The sequence below is a fragment of the Triturus cristatus genome, chromosome 5_2 (assembly GCF_964204655.1).
Source record: "Triturus cristatus chromosome 5_2, aTriCri1.1, whole genome shotgun sequence".
NCBI classification, from domain to species: Eukaryota; Metazoa; Chordata; class Amphibia; order Caudata; family Salamandridae; genus Triturus; species Triturus cristatus.
In genome coordinates this window covers 140,229,397-140,242,115 of record NC_140588.1, presented here as the reverse complement: position 1 = coordinate 140,242,115, position 12,719 = coordinate 140,229,397, and the positions used below count along the sequence as shown (strand labels likewise).

Sequence of the window (12,719 nt, the reverse complement as noted above, 5' to 3'; positions counted from 1 at the left end):
TAAGGGCCTTCTCGACCCCTTGTAAATACTTGACGGTTCTGGCAATAGATCCCTTATCTGATGCATTGAAGCAGGACAGAATGGCTTCCCTGTAGGTGTGTGCCCCTTGCTGGATCCATTGAGGCTGTGAGAGTTTGCGCCAGATACCAAAGGTGTTATCGCAAAGGCACATGGTGTGAACCAGGTTCTGTTGCCTTGCCGCATAGTCTGCTGATTGTTTCCACTGGTGCCCTCAACCAGGGCTTACTGGGCGGTAGTGTTAGAAGTTCTCCCAGTGGACAGGTCAGAAATTTCCTTTTAATGCTGGGATTTAGTGCTTTACCAGGTAATCCCGAGGTTTCAAGGTTGTGAAACTGTTTAGCACGACCCAGCCATCTTACCTTTTGGCTAGGGTGGCGCTGTCTTCAAGTGATGCAAGGATTTGGAAGATTTTTATGCAGTTTTTTTAATTGATCTTGACTTACAGTTATTGACCATAATTCCCCCAAGCTTAGTAGATCACTAGTATCATTATGATGTTTACAAGCTGGCGAGCGTGGTTTCTTTATCACGGGTATACCATGCAGAACCCTACCTGGAAAATGCAGGTCCGCACAGTGATCCCCATTCCATGGAGTTTAACTTGTAATTGCACAATAATGATAAGTTGTTACCGTAAAGTACTGAAAATTACTGGTACGGAGTTTGCAGCCTGCTAGTAAGGTGCCACTTGTAATTGTTCCATTATGGACTACCTAAAGTGCCCGGCGGTAGATCAGCAGGCTGCAAGGCCTTGTTGTCAGATCCCACCGCATCTACAAATGCACAGTAGGGGTACCTAACCACACTTTATCTTCAACAAAAGGTAGGGAATGTCATCAACAAAATACAGAGAAATAAAGAATCCATCAGAATGTAATGAAGAGAGACAGTGATATTGTATCGTCATTTGGTTAGCACTTTACCATCCCTTGAGCACCTCTAAGTGCCGATATGCAGAGCCGGACTGGCCGTATCGGGCCGGGCAATGGCAAAGAGCTCGGCGACACCCCCCCCCCCCGGAGGGGGGCCGGGCGAGCACTTTGCCAGGGCCGCTTGTGGTTCCCAGTCCGGCCCTGCCGATATGGCACTAACGTTGCTTTGTTTTATTCTCTTAATCCTTTGAAACCATTGATATCAATAGGCACTATTTAAACAGAAAAGATTGTATATTCTGTCATCAGGTTTTATCAATGATTCTAATTGATGCCCCAGCCCTCAAAGCCACTCCGCTTTTCTGATCCCATGCAATTGTTGCCTTATGCAAAGTGTATTGTGGGTGCTCTCTGTTGTTAGTCAGCTCAGTGCCAAGATGCCCAAGGACGTTTATTGCACTTTATAGGTAACCAATTACTCACTCATATCTTGCATGCATATGTTTTCAATATATTTAGTGGGTGCCTTTATTCACTAAATGCTGAGCAGGTGGCAGTTTTTGAGGAAATCGAGTAGAAATTATGTTTTGTGGCTCTTGATCTTCGATGGAGTATATAGCTCAGATGTCTGCTACCTGACCTATGGTTAGAGGTTGTATGACGTTACAACGCATTCCGTTGCAACGCATGCCTTTACCATGCATGCGTTACAACGGGAATGCCATCACCACGCATATCTTTTATCACGAAAATGCCATTAACATGCATATTTTTACAACGTTTTTCGTTGTTAAACTATGCATGTTAATTGCATTTTCATGTTAAAGGATATCTCCTATCCCTACAAATTAACCCTAATGTACCCTTAAAATTTACCCCTGCACGACACCACCTCCATTCCCCTTACCTCTCCACTCCAAGCACTTCTGATTTGCATTTTACGTCGTTAAGAGGAAGCGGAAGTGTCTTTCCGTTTCCTCTAACGACGCTGATTGCTTCCACATCGTTTCTCTTCATTAACTTAAAACGACGGAAACTGGTGCGTTTTTTTAAACCCACGCTTTATTTTTATTTATTTTTTGGGGGGGGGAGACCCCTCCAAAGCCCCCTCTTTTTTTTTTTTACCTTTATCACACATGCCTTTACTACGTATCTCGTAGTAAAGGTATGCGTGGTAAAGGCTATTCGTTGTAACCACGCATGCGTTGTACAGCATGCATGGTTATTGTCATGCGTGGAAACAGCCGCGTTGTAGTGGCCGTTTCCCATGGTTAGACTGAGAAATAGCTCAGTTGGGTGAAGCTTAAACATATGGGGGCCTTTATCACAAACTGCATGTTTAGTATTACTACACACGTACTACTAAAGTATTACAAAATGCTATTCACAAATCTATGAGTGTAAAGCTCCACCTCCACCTTTCCTATGTTTTCTATGGGGGATCCACATACATATAAGTGTACTGCTAAGGGCCCGATTCCGATCTCGCTAGGAAAGCCCTCCGTACGACTTGGATCTGGAGGGATTTCCTAGCGAATCGCGCTGTGAGAGTCTAACCGAACGAGTACGATGCATTTGTATGCTGATGGGCTCGGTTCACTCGGACTCCCATTGAGCTCTATAGGAGCCTGTATACCGATTGCGTACACAGGCTCCCATAGCAAAAAGGGGTGGTTGGGGAAAAGCGTACACCCTGTGGCGGGCACCCCTGGTGACTGCCACACTGTGCATGCTTGGATTAAGGGGACCCATGGGCACCCCCCCTGTGACCGATTCAGAGGGCCTGGGTTGAAGGGGGGCCTGCTACGGCCCCGAAGTCTGATTCTGACAGCCTTTTCGTCTCACTGAGACCGAGTCAATACCGCTGTCCGAATCGTGCATCATACTTGCTCTTTCGAAAGATGGGTCCATTGTGCGGCACAATTTGGTTCAGAACGAGTCAGACTGACAGGTTCAGGTTCATAAACGATTTGGTCGACGCTGACGAGATCTTCACAACATACTTGGTCATTCGGAACGGGGTACGATTTGGTCAGAAACATAGGCTCCGAATCGGTTTCGGCAATTCCGATTCGGAGCAATTCCGACCGAGATTGGAATGGACCACTTAGTAGTAAAAGTGGGATGGATCAGGAGGAGTGACTGGACAAAGGGTCACACTTACTACTAAATTGAAGTTGTTTAGGGAGGAATAGCAAGAGGGGTAGAGAGCCGTTTAGGGAACATGCATCCACCCACAAAAGAGCAAGCCCACTGCTATTCACAAACTGCACTTCTAAAGTTACCAGAGCCAAAATGTGACCCAAAACAGTAGTAAATTACTTCAGCTCAATGCTGGCTGGAGAGAACTATGTTTGTTATTAAGAATATACATGGATAACATATATGGGCAACTAGGCCCAACTGATGTACGCTTAATCCTTCAGTTTGAAACATGAATGAACAAAATGAGAGATATCTATACATTAAACATACTTGAACATTCTTAGTTTTAATGCATGTCGCATGTGTGTAATTAAGAAAAATGAGCAATGAATTAAACTGGTTTATTATAACACACAACTTTTGCTATCCGTGCTGGTCTTGAAAAAGCAGAATTAAACTGAACTAGAAAAAGTTTTATTGAAAAAATACAGCGTCATAAACATATTTTTGGGGTCAGCATTTATTCCTTGCGTGGAGAAGCAAGAACTAACATAACTCCTGAGTGAGAAATGTCATAGCACAGCAAATTTACATTCAGCGGAAAGATACCATTAGTACAATCGAAATGTACACGTGTTTGTCTGGTAATGTCGGTAATAGAGTCTACATTGTCCAGGACCTTCTAATTGTGCTCAGTGTCTACAGCAACAAGATTTGGAAAAGCCAATAAGTTATTTATTTTTTATTGCAAGACACAAAACAATCGAAAAAAAGGGGAGCATGCAGCCATCTAAATGTGGCTGCAATATGTTTACATTAAAAATGATAACATTGAAAAAACATTCATTATGTGACTTTTAAAAGTGTTGTTTTTAAGTAACAAGCCTTCTGTTTTAGTATGTTTTTATATTATTATTATTATTATTATTATTATTATTATTATTTGTGAAGGATAAATTAATAAATAATGACTAATGAAGCCCTCGCACCAAAGGAATCTACAACATTTCAACGTCACTTGCACACTTCACAGCCTTTTTTTTTAAAGGAGAAAGAAAATAAATCACTTTGTAGATGAGCACTCAAACTGCAGGCAAAATGTATAGCTAGTATTTAAATTCAGTATAGGAAAGGAATAAAACAAAACACACTTTGAACCACATTTCTCACAAAGAGAAAGGAACTACAATTAGGTGGATGTGAATAATGTGCGCAAGCTGTTTGAGGTCACTCATATTGAAAGTAGCCAATGGGTAAAGTTGACCCACCCCCTGCCCCATATTGCACTGTGAGTTGGGAGTAAACAACCTTTGAATCACAATTTAACAGACCAAGGGGTATGAAAGGATGTCAAGGGGTGCTTGAGGCTCCAGCCAAGAAGAGCACTTGGGGATTAGTTCAGAATTTGACGAATATAGATCATTTGTCAAAAAATTGTGAATGCCTCATCCGCCTTATTTTGGGGCATATCTACAAGGCGGTGATATAAAACTATCGTGGCTTTTGCGGCCGTTTTCGGTTTTATCGCTATATTAGCAAGGTCACGGTATAGCGTGAAACCTTGCCTTAGCACCTGAATTCCTAACGCCCATCTTTGCATCTCTAATGAGATGCAAAGTGGGCGTTCCACCCCAGGATAACGGGAGAAATGTCGCTAAGCGACATTTCTCCTATTATCAAGCCTCACGCAAAGCAGCATAGCGACAAGAAAAGTAGCGATAACCTCTGTTATTGCTACTTTCCTTACGCCTGCTTTGAAACTGACTTAGCCATGATATCCTATGGAAGGTGGATATCATGGCTAAGTATGTGAGGCCCAATCAGCAAGCTATCGCCAAACTTTGTGGGATTATCGCTGGGTTTCCAGCGATAATCTCACGTTTACCAGTTAGCGCTAGGATTGTTATCGCTTTTGAGATAAGCATTGCTAATAGCACGCTATCGCAGCGATAAAAATCCACGCTAGTCGGCGATAATTATCCTAGCGCTAAGTACGCTTAGCGATAATTATCGCCGGTTGTTGCTGATATGCCCCTTAGTGAGTAAGCATTTGTATACACTCTAAGTAGGTTCAGGGGAGGTTGGCACCAAAATCTGACTGATGTTTCACACTGGTCACACACTAAATAACTCCCTCAGCCTGTCCTGGAAGGGGTACTCACACAGACATCAGACTGAAAAACAGTACTCTGATTTAGTAAAAAAAAAAAAAAGAAAGCAAAAAAGCAGTCGTGAGCCACTATGTAATGGGCCATCAGTAATGTCTTTTGTTAGTCATGATCTGGCGATGAAGCAGGTGTCAGGATTTGTTTTACAACCTCTAAATTCTCTTACAAATTTTAGCTCCTTTACTTCCAGTGTATTTTCAATTTCACAGATGGGGTAGATTGTAAGAAAAAGACAGATCTGTTTTGGGGCAATTCTTTGCGTGCCCTGAAGCCCCGCTGAAATAAGATGTGTTCTTGATCAGGTTTTGTCGGGTCGAGTGCAAGAAAGGGGGTTACGTGTTAATATCTGTCCAAATGCACATTGCAGATCATAATTCAGAAAGAGAGGCTAAGGAGAGAACGATTGTACTTGTTACAATCACTTGTACTTTCAACACGGGAGAATCTGAAATAAAAAATGACGCTTTCATTACTTTTCTAAAAGAGTAATAGGCTTATTCCTTAAACATAGTACCATTTTGTCTGTAGCATGGAAGATAGTACATAGAAATAAGCTAGAGGACACCGTGCAATAGACTTCTACAGAAGGCTGCCAGGGCAACTGCTGGTACAATTTCGACTAACTTTATTTAGCTACATTTGATTTACAAATGAGCCGCCTGTCTATGATAAAGCTGAGCCCCTGGCTAGTGGCAGTCTTGCCTTGTACATTGAGACATACGTTAGCTAGTCTATACTGTAGGGAGGTATAAAATACAAACATTACAGGGATACTGCCTTTCGGACTCTCTGTGTGGTTTATTAATATTTTTATTTTACTGTGATTGCTTCTTTCCATCTAACTTTCCTCTGCCTGCTACTTTCGGTTAAATAATGAGCACAAGGCAAGGAGAACCTGCACTGTTCTGATTGGCTGCTGCAATCAATGCCATTTACTTGTGATTCAGATCACAAATAAACTCAAAAAAGTGGGTGAATCCAGAACGATGAGGAGCACTAACACTTTCCTCCTCATTCCCCCTTATTCAAAAAGAAAACCACTCAATCTCAGGCCTTCTCTGAAAACGCACCGATCGTGTGGAATGCCCTTCCAAAGGAACTGCGTTGCAACCCCTCCTACCTTGCCTTAAAAAAAGACCTTAAACTGCACCTCCTCTGCAAATACTGGGGCCCCTAATTCGGACTACGTACCTTCTCTGTCCCTACCCGCCTCCCCTTCTCTCTCCCCTATCACTTCTCCCCCCCTCTCTCCCCCTTGTACCCCCACCCCCTTCCCTCCACCCTCCTAACTCCTACTCCTGCCTCACCTACAGCTCTACCCAGAATCCTGTTCCTACCACAGCCACTATATATATAAATGTATCTGCTTTAGCTGTATATCTGTTTATTAGTCTTCAATTGGAGTGTTTGTATTTACTTATCGTTATATTGTACCCGAGAACTTTTTCTGTAATTCTTGTCTTTGCACATTTAATTGGAGTGATGTTTTTTACCACTGTTATACTGTGCCCTTGAACAACTCCTGTAATCCTCCTGTCTTTGCACATGTAAAGCGCTCTGATACCCCCGGGTCTAGCCAGCGCTATATAAAACCTTTCAAATAAATAAATAAAATAAAAATATGTATTAGAACTGTTTCTTCCAAAGCCCATTTAAACATCATGTGTTTCTGTTTTGTCTATAGGTGACGAATACATGCTTAACAAGCTTTTTAACGCACAGGAGTCTGAGAGCACGCCGGCCGAGTACTCGCCCTTCCTGAACCGATGCTTCATCTGTCGAGTGCGGTGTCTGTTAGACAGTACTTCAGGGTTCCTGGTAAGTAAAGTAAGGGGAACTAAACAATCCTTTCTATGGGTGCGACAACAGAGCGAATTGTGGGTTAAAAATTCATCTGTCTAATGAGTCCTAATTGCCTCATTTCTTGATGCGACTCATGGTCACCAAAAACAATTATCCTGGTTTTGAGATGTAACATCTTTGATATTAGGGACACCACCAGTAAGGAATCCCATACATATTTTCAAAAAGTGTGCAGACAAGACAGTTGCTATACAAGCGATCAATCAGAGGTTTGTAAAGCGCAGCTACTCACCCTAAAGGGTCTCAAGGTGCTGGGGGGTTGGAGGGGGTCACTCCTTGATGTTCACTGGGATTCTTCAAAGAGCCAGGCCTTAATGTCCTTCAAGAACTTGGAGAGTGAAGGAGGAGCCTAGCGCGCATCCAAGATGGTCGCGTGAGCACAGGGCTCCCCGGACCCTTTCTGCTCCTCGGAATAAATCCTGAGACTATCCTGAGTTGGTGTATGGAATCTGAGAGAAGAAGACCAGCTGACTATATATCTCTTTCCAAAATTCTAATCGGACCTGGGAATCCTGAGTTATCGTCGCCGGAACTTTTGGGACCCACCCGACGGAGGAGGCCGGGGTGGAGGTGACCCGTGGGGCCGGGCTGCAATTGAACAACAGCGGCCTCAGCGCGGTGCCAGTCACCGATACAGCACTTTCGGTTTCGATTTTGGCCTTCAGGAGATCAGCTGGCGTGCGTGCTCAAGGTGGCGGGGTGCCTCTTGGGCCTCTGCCCGAGGTTTGCTTCCATCTGCTACGGACGGGTCTGACGCCTCCGACCCCTACACCGACAGTTTGTGATCCTTTCCCTGGCACCCGTGCGCCCCTTGATCGGAGGTCCCATTGAGTGACGGCGCTCACATGGCGGGCAAAGGGGGACCGGAGGGGCGCAAGACCAAGGCTTCACTACGCGGGGGAGCGGTCCAGAGCAACAACATGGACCGCTATACCCAGGGCAGGGGGTCCCCTGGCGCTGCTGGCCTCTCCCCGGATGCTGCGGGGGGAGGCACGACCGTCGCTGCGGAACCTTCCCTACAGGACATTATGGGCGCCATCGAGGGCATCAGGGAAACTATCGCGACGCAATATGAGGCCCTGGCCCGTAAGATCGACACTGTCGCGATCGACGTCACCCTGATTCGGGCCGACCTCTCTAAAACCAACGAGAAGGTCCAGGCCCTTGATACACGGACCTCCACCTTGGGTGCGGAGGTGTCGGATCTGCGGGCCGCGCTTGGGGACATTAGAGTGGTCAACGACCACATGGCCCGGCGGCTTGAGGACTTCGAGGGACGGGCCCGACGCAACAATATCCGTATCATTGGGGTACCGGAGTCCTCCGACAGCCGCCCGGTGGACCTCGTGGTCGAGGAACTTATCCTGCAGCAGCTGTCCCCGGTTGGCCTAAGTAAATTCTTCGCTGTGGAGCGGGCCCATCGGGTTCCTGGCGGCCGGCCGCGGCCGGGGGCCCCCCCGAGGCCTATCGTGGCTAAACTGTTCCACTACAGGGACCGCGATGCTATTCTGCAGGCTTCACGGACCCGTGGCCCGGTCCGCTACGAGAACTCGATCGTCAACTTTTACCCGGACTTCACGCAACTGGTCCAGAAACAGCGGATGGGATTCCAGGGGGTGAAGCGCCGTCTCCGCGAGCTAGGCCTGAAGTATTCGATGCTCTACCCGGCGAAACTTCGAGTGGAGCATGGAGAGCGGACAGTCTTTTTTGACACTCCTGTGGCCGCAAGTGACTGGCTGGACTCGCTGCCGGACGGGGGTGGCCGGCCCGGGCCCTCTGGGGGCACCGCAGGTGACGGGTCCCCTTAGACTGACCTTTGGTCCTTGCTTTTGCGTTTTTGCACTGTACAGTTGGGTCTTACTTCTTTTGCATACTGTGTTTTACCAGGACCCGTGAGGGGTGCGGGCGGGTTCGGGTCCCTTTCCTCCTCCGGGGTCTTTTTGTAGAATGGGGTTAGCGGGGCGACAGGCACACTGCAAGTTGGGGGGGGTCTTAGGCCCGCAGGGGTGCAGGGTGGGGGGCGGTGGACTTGGGGTGGGGTTGGGGGGGAAGAGGGGTTGTTTAGTTGTGTGTTTTTTATTTACAGGGCGAGGAATTGATTTTTATCCATATTTGGGAGCGGTGCTGCGGGCTGGGGGCTTCTTGCTCTATTGGAGGGGATGGGGGGAGACGGGTTGAGGCTTATGTCGTGGAACGTCAATGGGTTGGGGGACCGTATTAAGCGGGGTGTTGTACTGCAATATTTGCGCCGTTTGACTCCTGATGTGGTGTTTCTCCAGGAGACGCATTTGGTCGGCAATGTCTGCCATGCGATGCACAGAGGGGGATACCGCCTCGTAGCCCATTCTGGTTTCACGACTGGCTCCAGGGGGGTGGGCATTCTCCTGCGAACCTCCCTTCCGGTGGAGATCACGAGGATAGTCTCGGATGACAGAGGGCGCTATGTGTGTCTGATTGGGAGGTGGGAGGGGCAGCCCCTTACCCTGGTTTCAGTCTACGTCCCCCCGGGCCTCCAGAACTCCACCTTTGCTGATTTGGGTCGAATGTTGCTTGACCTCCCGGACGGCCTCCTGCTCATGGGCGGGGACTTTAATTCTGTGGTTTCGGGTGAACTGGATCGTCACCCACCGAGGACCCTCCCCGCTGCCCAGTCATGGCTGGGTGGGATGTTGGAGACCTTCGGCTTGGTGGATAGTTGGAGACTACTGCATCCGACCCAGTGCCAGTTCACTTTTCATTCGGGGGCGCATGGGAGTCTCTCCAGGTTAGACTACTTCCTTATGCCAGCGGCGCAGACTGGTCGGATTCGAGAGGTCAGACACCTGGCGCGTGGTATCTCCGACCATTCTCCGCTGTGGCTTCTCTTTGACACCGGGCCGCGGTCCGCAGGGCGGATAGCTCCCATTAACCCCTGGTACCTGCGGGACCCTGTGACTCGTGACAGCCTGGTTAAGGCCATGGACCAATACTTCAGTGAAAACGAGGGGTCGGTGTCGTCTGCGTTGTCTCTTTGGGAAGCCTTTAAAACTGTTATACGCGGACACGCCCTCGCCCAGATAGTGGTGGCCAAGAAGGTTAGGAGCGAGGCGGTGGTGAAGCTGGAGACTGACGTCTCGGGGCTGGAGTCGGCCTTGGAGGCGAATATTACTCCGGACGGGCTACATGCCCTTAGCCTGAAACAGTTCGAATATAGGTCCCTGGTCACTGACGCGGCCAAAACTATGTATAGGGAGCAGCAGGGCCGATTGTATGACGCGGGGGACAAGGCGGGAAAGTTGATTGCGTGGCTGGACAAAAAGGAGAGAGTGAATCGCGTGGTCCCCGAGTTGCGTGCTGCGGATGGTGGGTGTGTGACTGAACCGGATGAGATTGTGGAATGCTTCGCTGACCACCTCCGGGCGGTGTACTCCCCGGTGACTGACAGGGACGAAGATGACTCTCGCCTCCTATTGAGAGATATTGCTCTGCCCGGCCTGTCCGTTGAGGACCGGGAGCGGCTGGACGCCCCCTTATCGTCGGATGAAATAGCGACCGCGATTCGTTCCCTTCGCTCGGGCAAGGCTATGGGTCCTAACGGTCTGCCCATTGAACTATACAAATTGCGTCCTGATAAGCTTGCGCCCTTCCTCGGCCGCATGTTCCGCGACTCTCTTGCGGCGGGTTCCCTTCCGGCCGACCAGCGCTTGGCCACTATAGTCGTTCTCCCCAAGGAGGGCAAGCCGCGTGACCGCTGTACCTCTTACCGGCCTATTTCACTGCTCAATGCAGAGCCTAAAATCCTGGCGAAAGTCCTGGCCAATCGATTGTTGAGTGTCGTGTGCGACCTTATTCATCCGGACCAATGCGGCTTCATCCCGCACCGCAACACCGCTCTTAACTTGCGGCGTCTGCGCGGGGTCCTCGCCAGGGCGGAGCTCCTCACCGAGCCGGCCGTGCTGGTCTCTTTGGATGCCACGATGGCATTTGACACTATTGAGTGGCCATTCCTCTGGGCCGTCTTGGATAAATTCGGCTTTGGGGAGGGATTTATTGGCTGGGTGAGGCTCCTTTACACGGGACCCATGGCTCAAGTGGTGGTGAATGGGCGGGTCTCTCGGCCCTTTGCCCTCGGCAGGGGCACGAGGCAGGGGTGCCCGTTGTCCCCGTTGCTTTTTGCTCTCGCCCTGGAGCCACTCGCTGCCTGGCTCCGTTGGGAGCCCTCGCTTAGAGGGATCCGGTGGGGCCCGGGCTTTGAAGATCGGGTCTCGCTGTATGCGGACGACATTCTCCTGTACCTCACCTCACCGCGGCAGTCACTCAACGTCCTCTTTGACGTTCTGACCTCCTTTGGGAACAATTCGGGTCTCACGATCAATTGGTCTAAATCCTGCGTTTATCCCATCGCTGGTGGTCCTCCTCTCCTGCCGCCTCGGCTCCCGATTCAAATATCTCTGAGCGGCTTTAAGTACCTGGGGATATACGTTTCGCTGGACCCGGTGGCTCGCTACGAGCAGAATCTTCTGCGTCCACTTCGGCGGCTGCGGGAGGACACGGCCCGGTGGTGCAGGCTGCCCCTGTCCCCGCTGGGTCGGGCAGCGCTGTTTAAAATGATGTCCCTTCCCAGGTTCCTCTATGCACTCCAGAACTCCTTTGACGTTATCCCAGTGGCCTACTTTCGGGAGGTGGAGAGCCTGCAGAGGAGACTGGTGTGGAACGGCCGGGCGCGTATTGCTCTTGCCAAGCTCACTCTCCCCTGGTATGACGGGGGCATCGCGCTTCCTGACATTCGCAGGTACTATTGGGCCTCGCAGCTATCTGCCATTAACCACGCCACGTATGCGCCCGGCTTGAATCCGGCGTATGAGATGGACAAGTTCCTGCTTCCCGGCGGGAACTACAACAGGGCACTTTATTCCCGCCTGGCTGACCGGACCCTTACGGGTCCTACTAAGATTGCTGTGCGGACCTGGAGGGCTGCCACTGCGGCCACGGGCTGGAGTGAGCGAATGACATGTGCTACTCCCTTGTTTGCCTCCGACCGCCTGGGCAGCTTGTGGACCACCAAGGGGTTTGACCAGTGGGACACGATTGGTATCAGCAAAGTGGGAGACCTGTGGCACAAGGGCGCGGTCAAGACTTTCGCGGTGCTCCAGGCCGAATACGAGCTGACCGACAGGGAGTTCTTCCGCTACGCCCAGGTTCGACACGCCCTGCTCTCGGTCTTCGGGGAGGGGACCACGGTCCCTGTTTCCTCGCCCCTCGAGGACCGCGTACTTGACGGACATGTCCCTGATAGTACTATTTCTTTAATTTATAAAAAATTGATTAATCACCGGGCGGATCTCCTGGTGCGCCTTCGGGAGGCTTGGACTGGGGATGGGGTCGAATTGGATGACGAAGACTGGCAGTCTGCACTGTCGTCCCCCAAGGAGGTTGCCATTCCGGCTCGTCTCCGGTTGGTACAGCTCAAGATTCTCCATCGGGTGTATGTTACGGGTCCGCGCTTGGTCGCGATGGGATTTTCCGACGACGGGCTCTGTAAACGAGGCTGCGGGCTCAGCGCCACCTTTCTTCATATCCTTTGGGAGTGTCGCGAGGTGGCGGACTATTGGCGCCGGGTCCACACGGTTATGGGACAGGTCACCGGGGTTGTACTGCTGCCGGAGGTGCG

At 49.7% G+C, this 12,719-nt stretch overlaps 1 protein-coding gene across 3 annotated transcripts in view; it reads left to right on the top strand.

The window, feature by feature from the left end:
- Positions 1-12,719, top strand: part of AHRR (aryl hydrocarbon receptor repressor) — a 793,419-nt gene that overhangs the window by 721,981 nt on the left and 58,719 nt on the right. For all 3 annotated transcript variants that reach the window (XM_085606921.1, XM_085606922.1, XM_085606920.1), the window contains one exon: positions 6,891-7,024. In XM_085606921.1, coding sequence (XP_085463047.1) covers positions 6,891-7,024 — 134 coding nt within the window. The remainder of the gene's footprint in view (positions 1-6,890; positions 7,025-12,719) is intronic.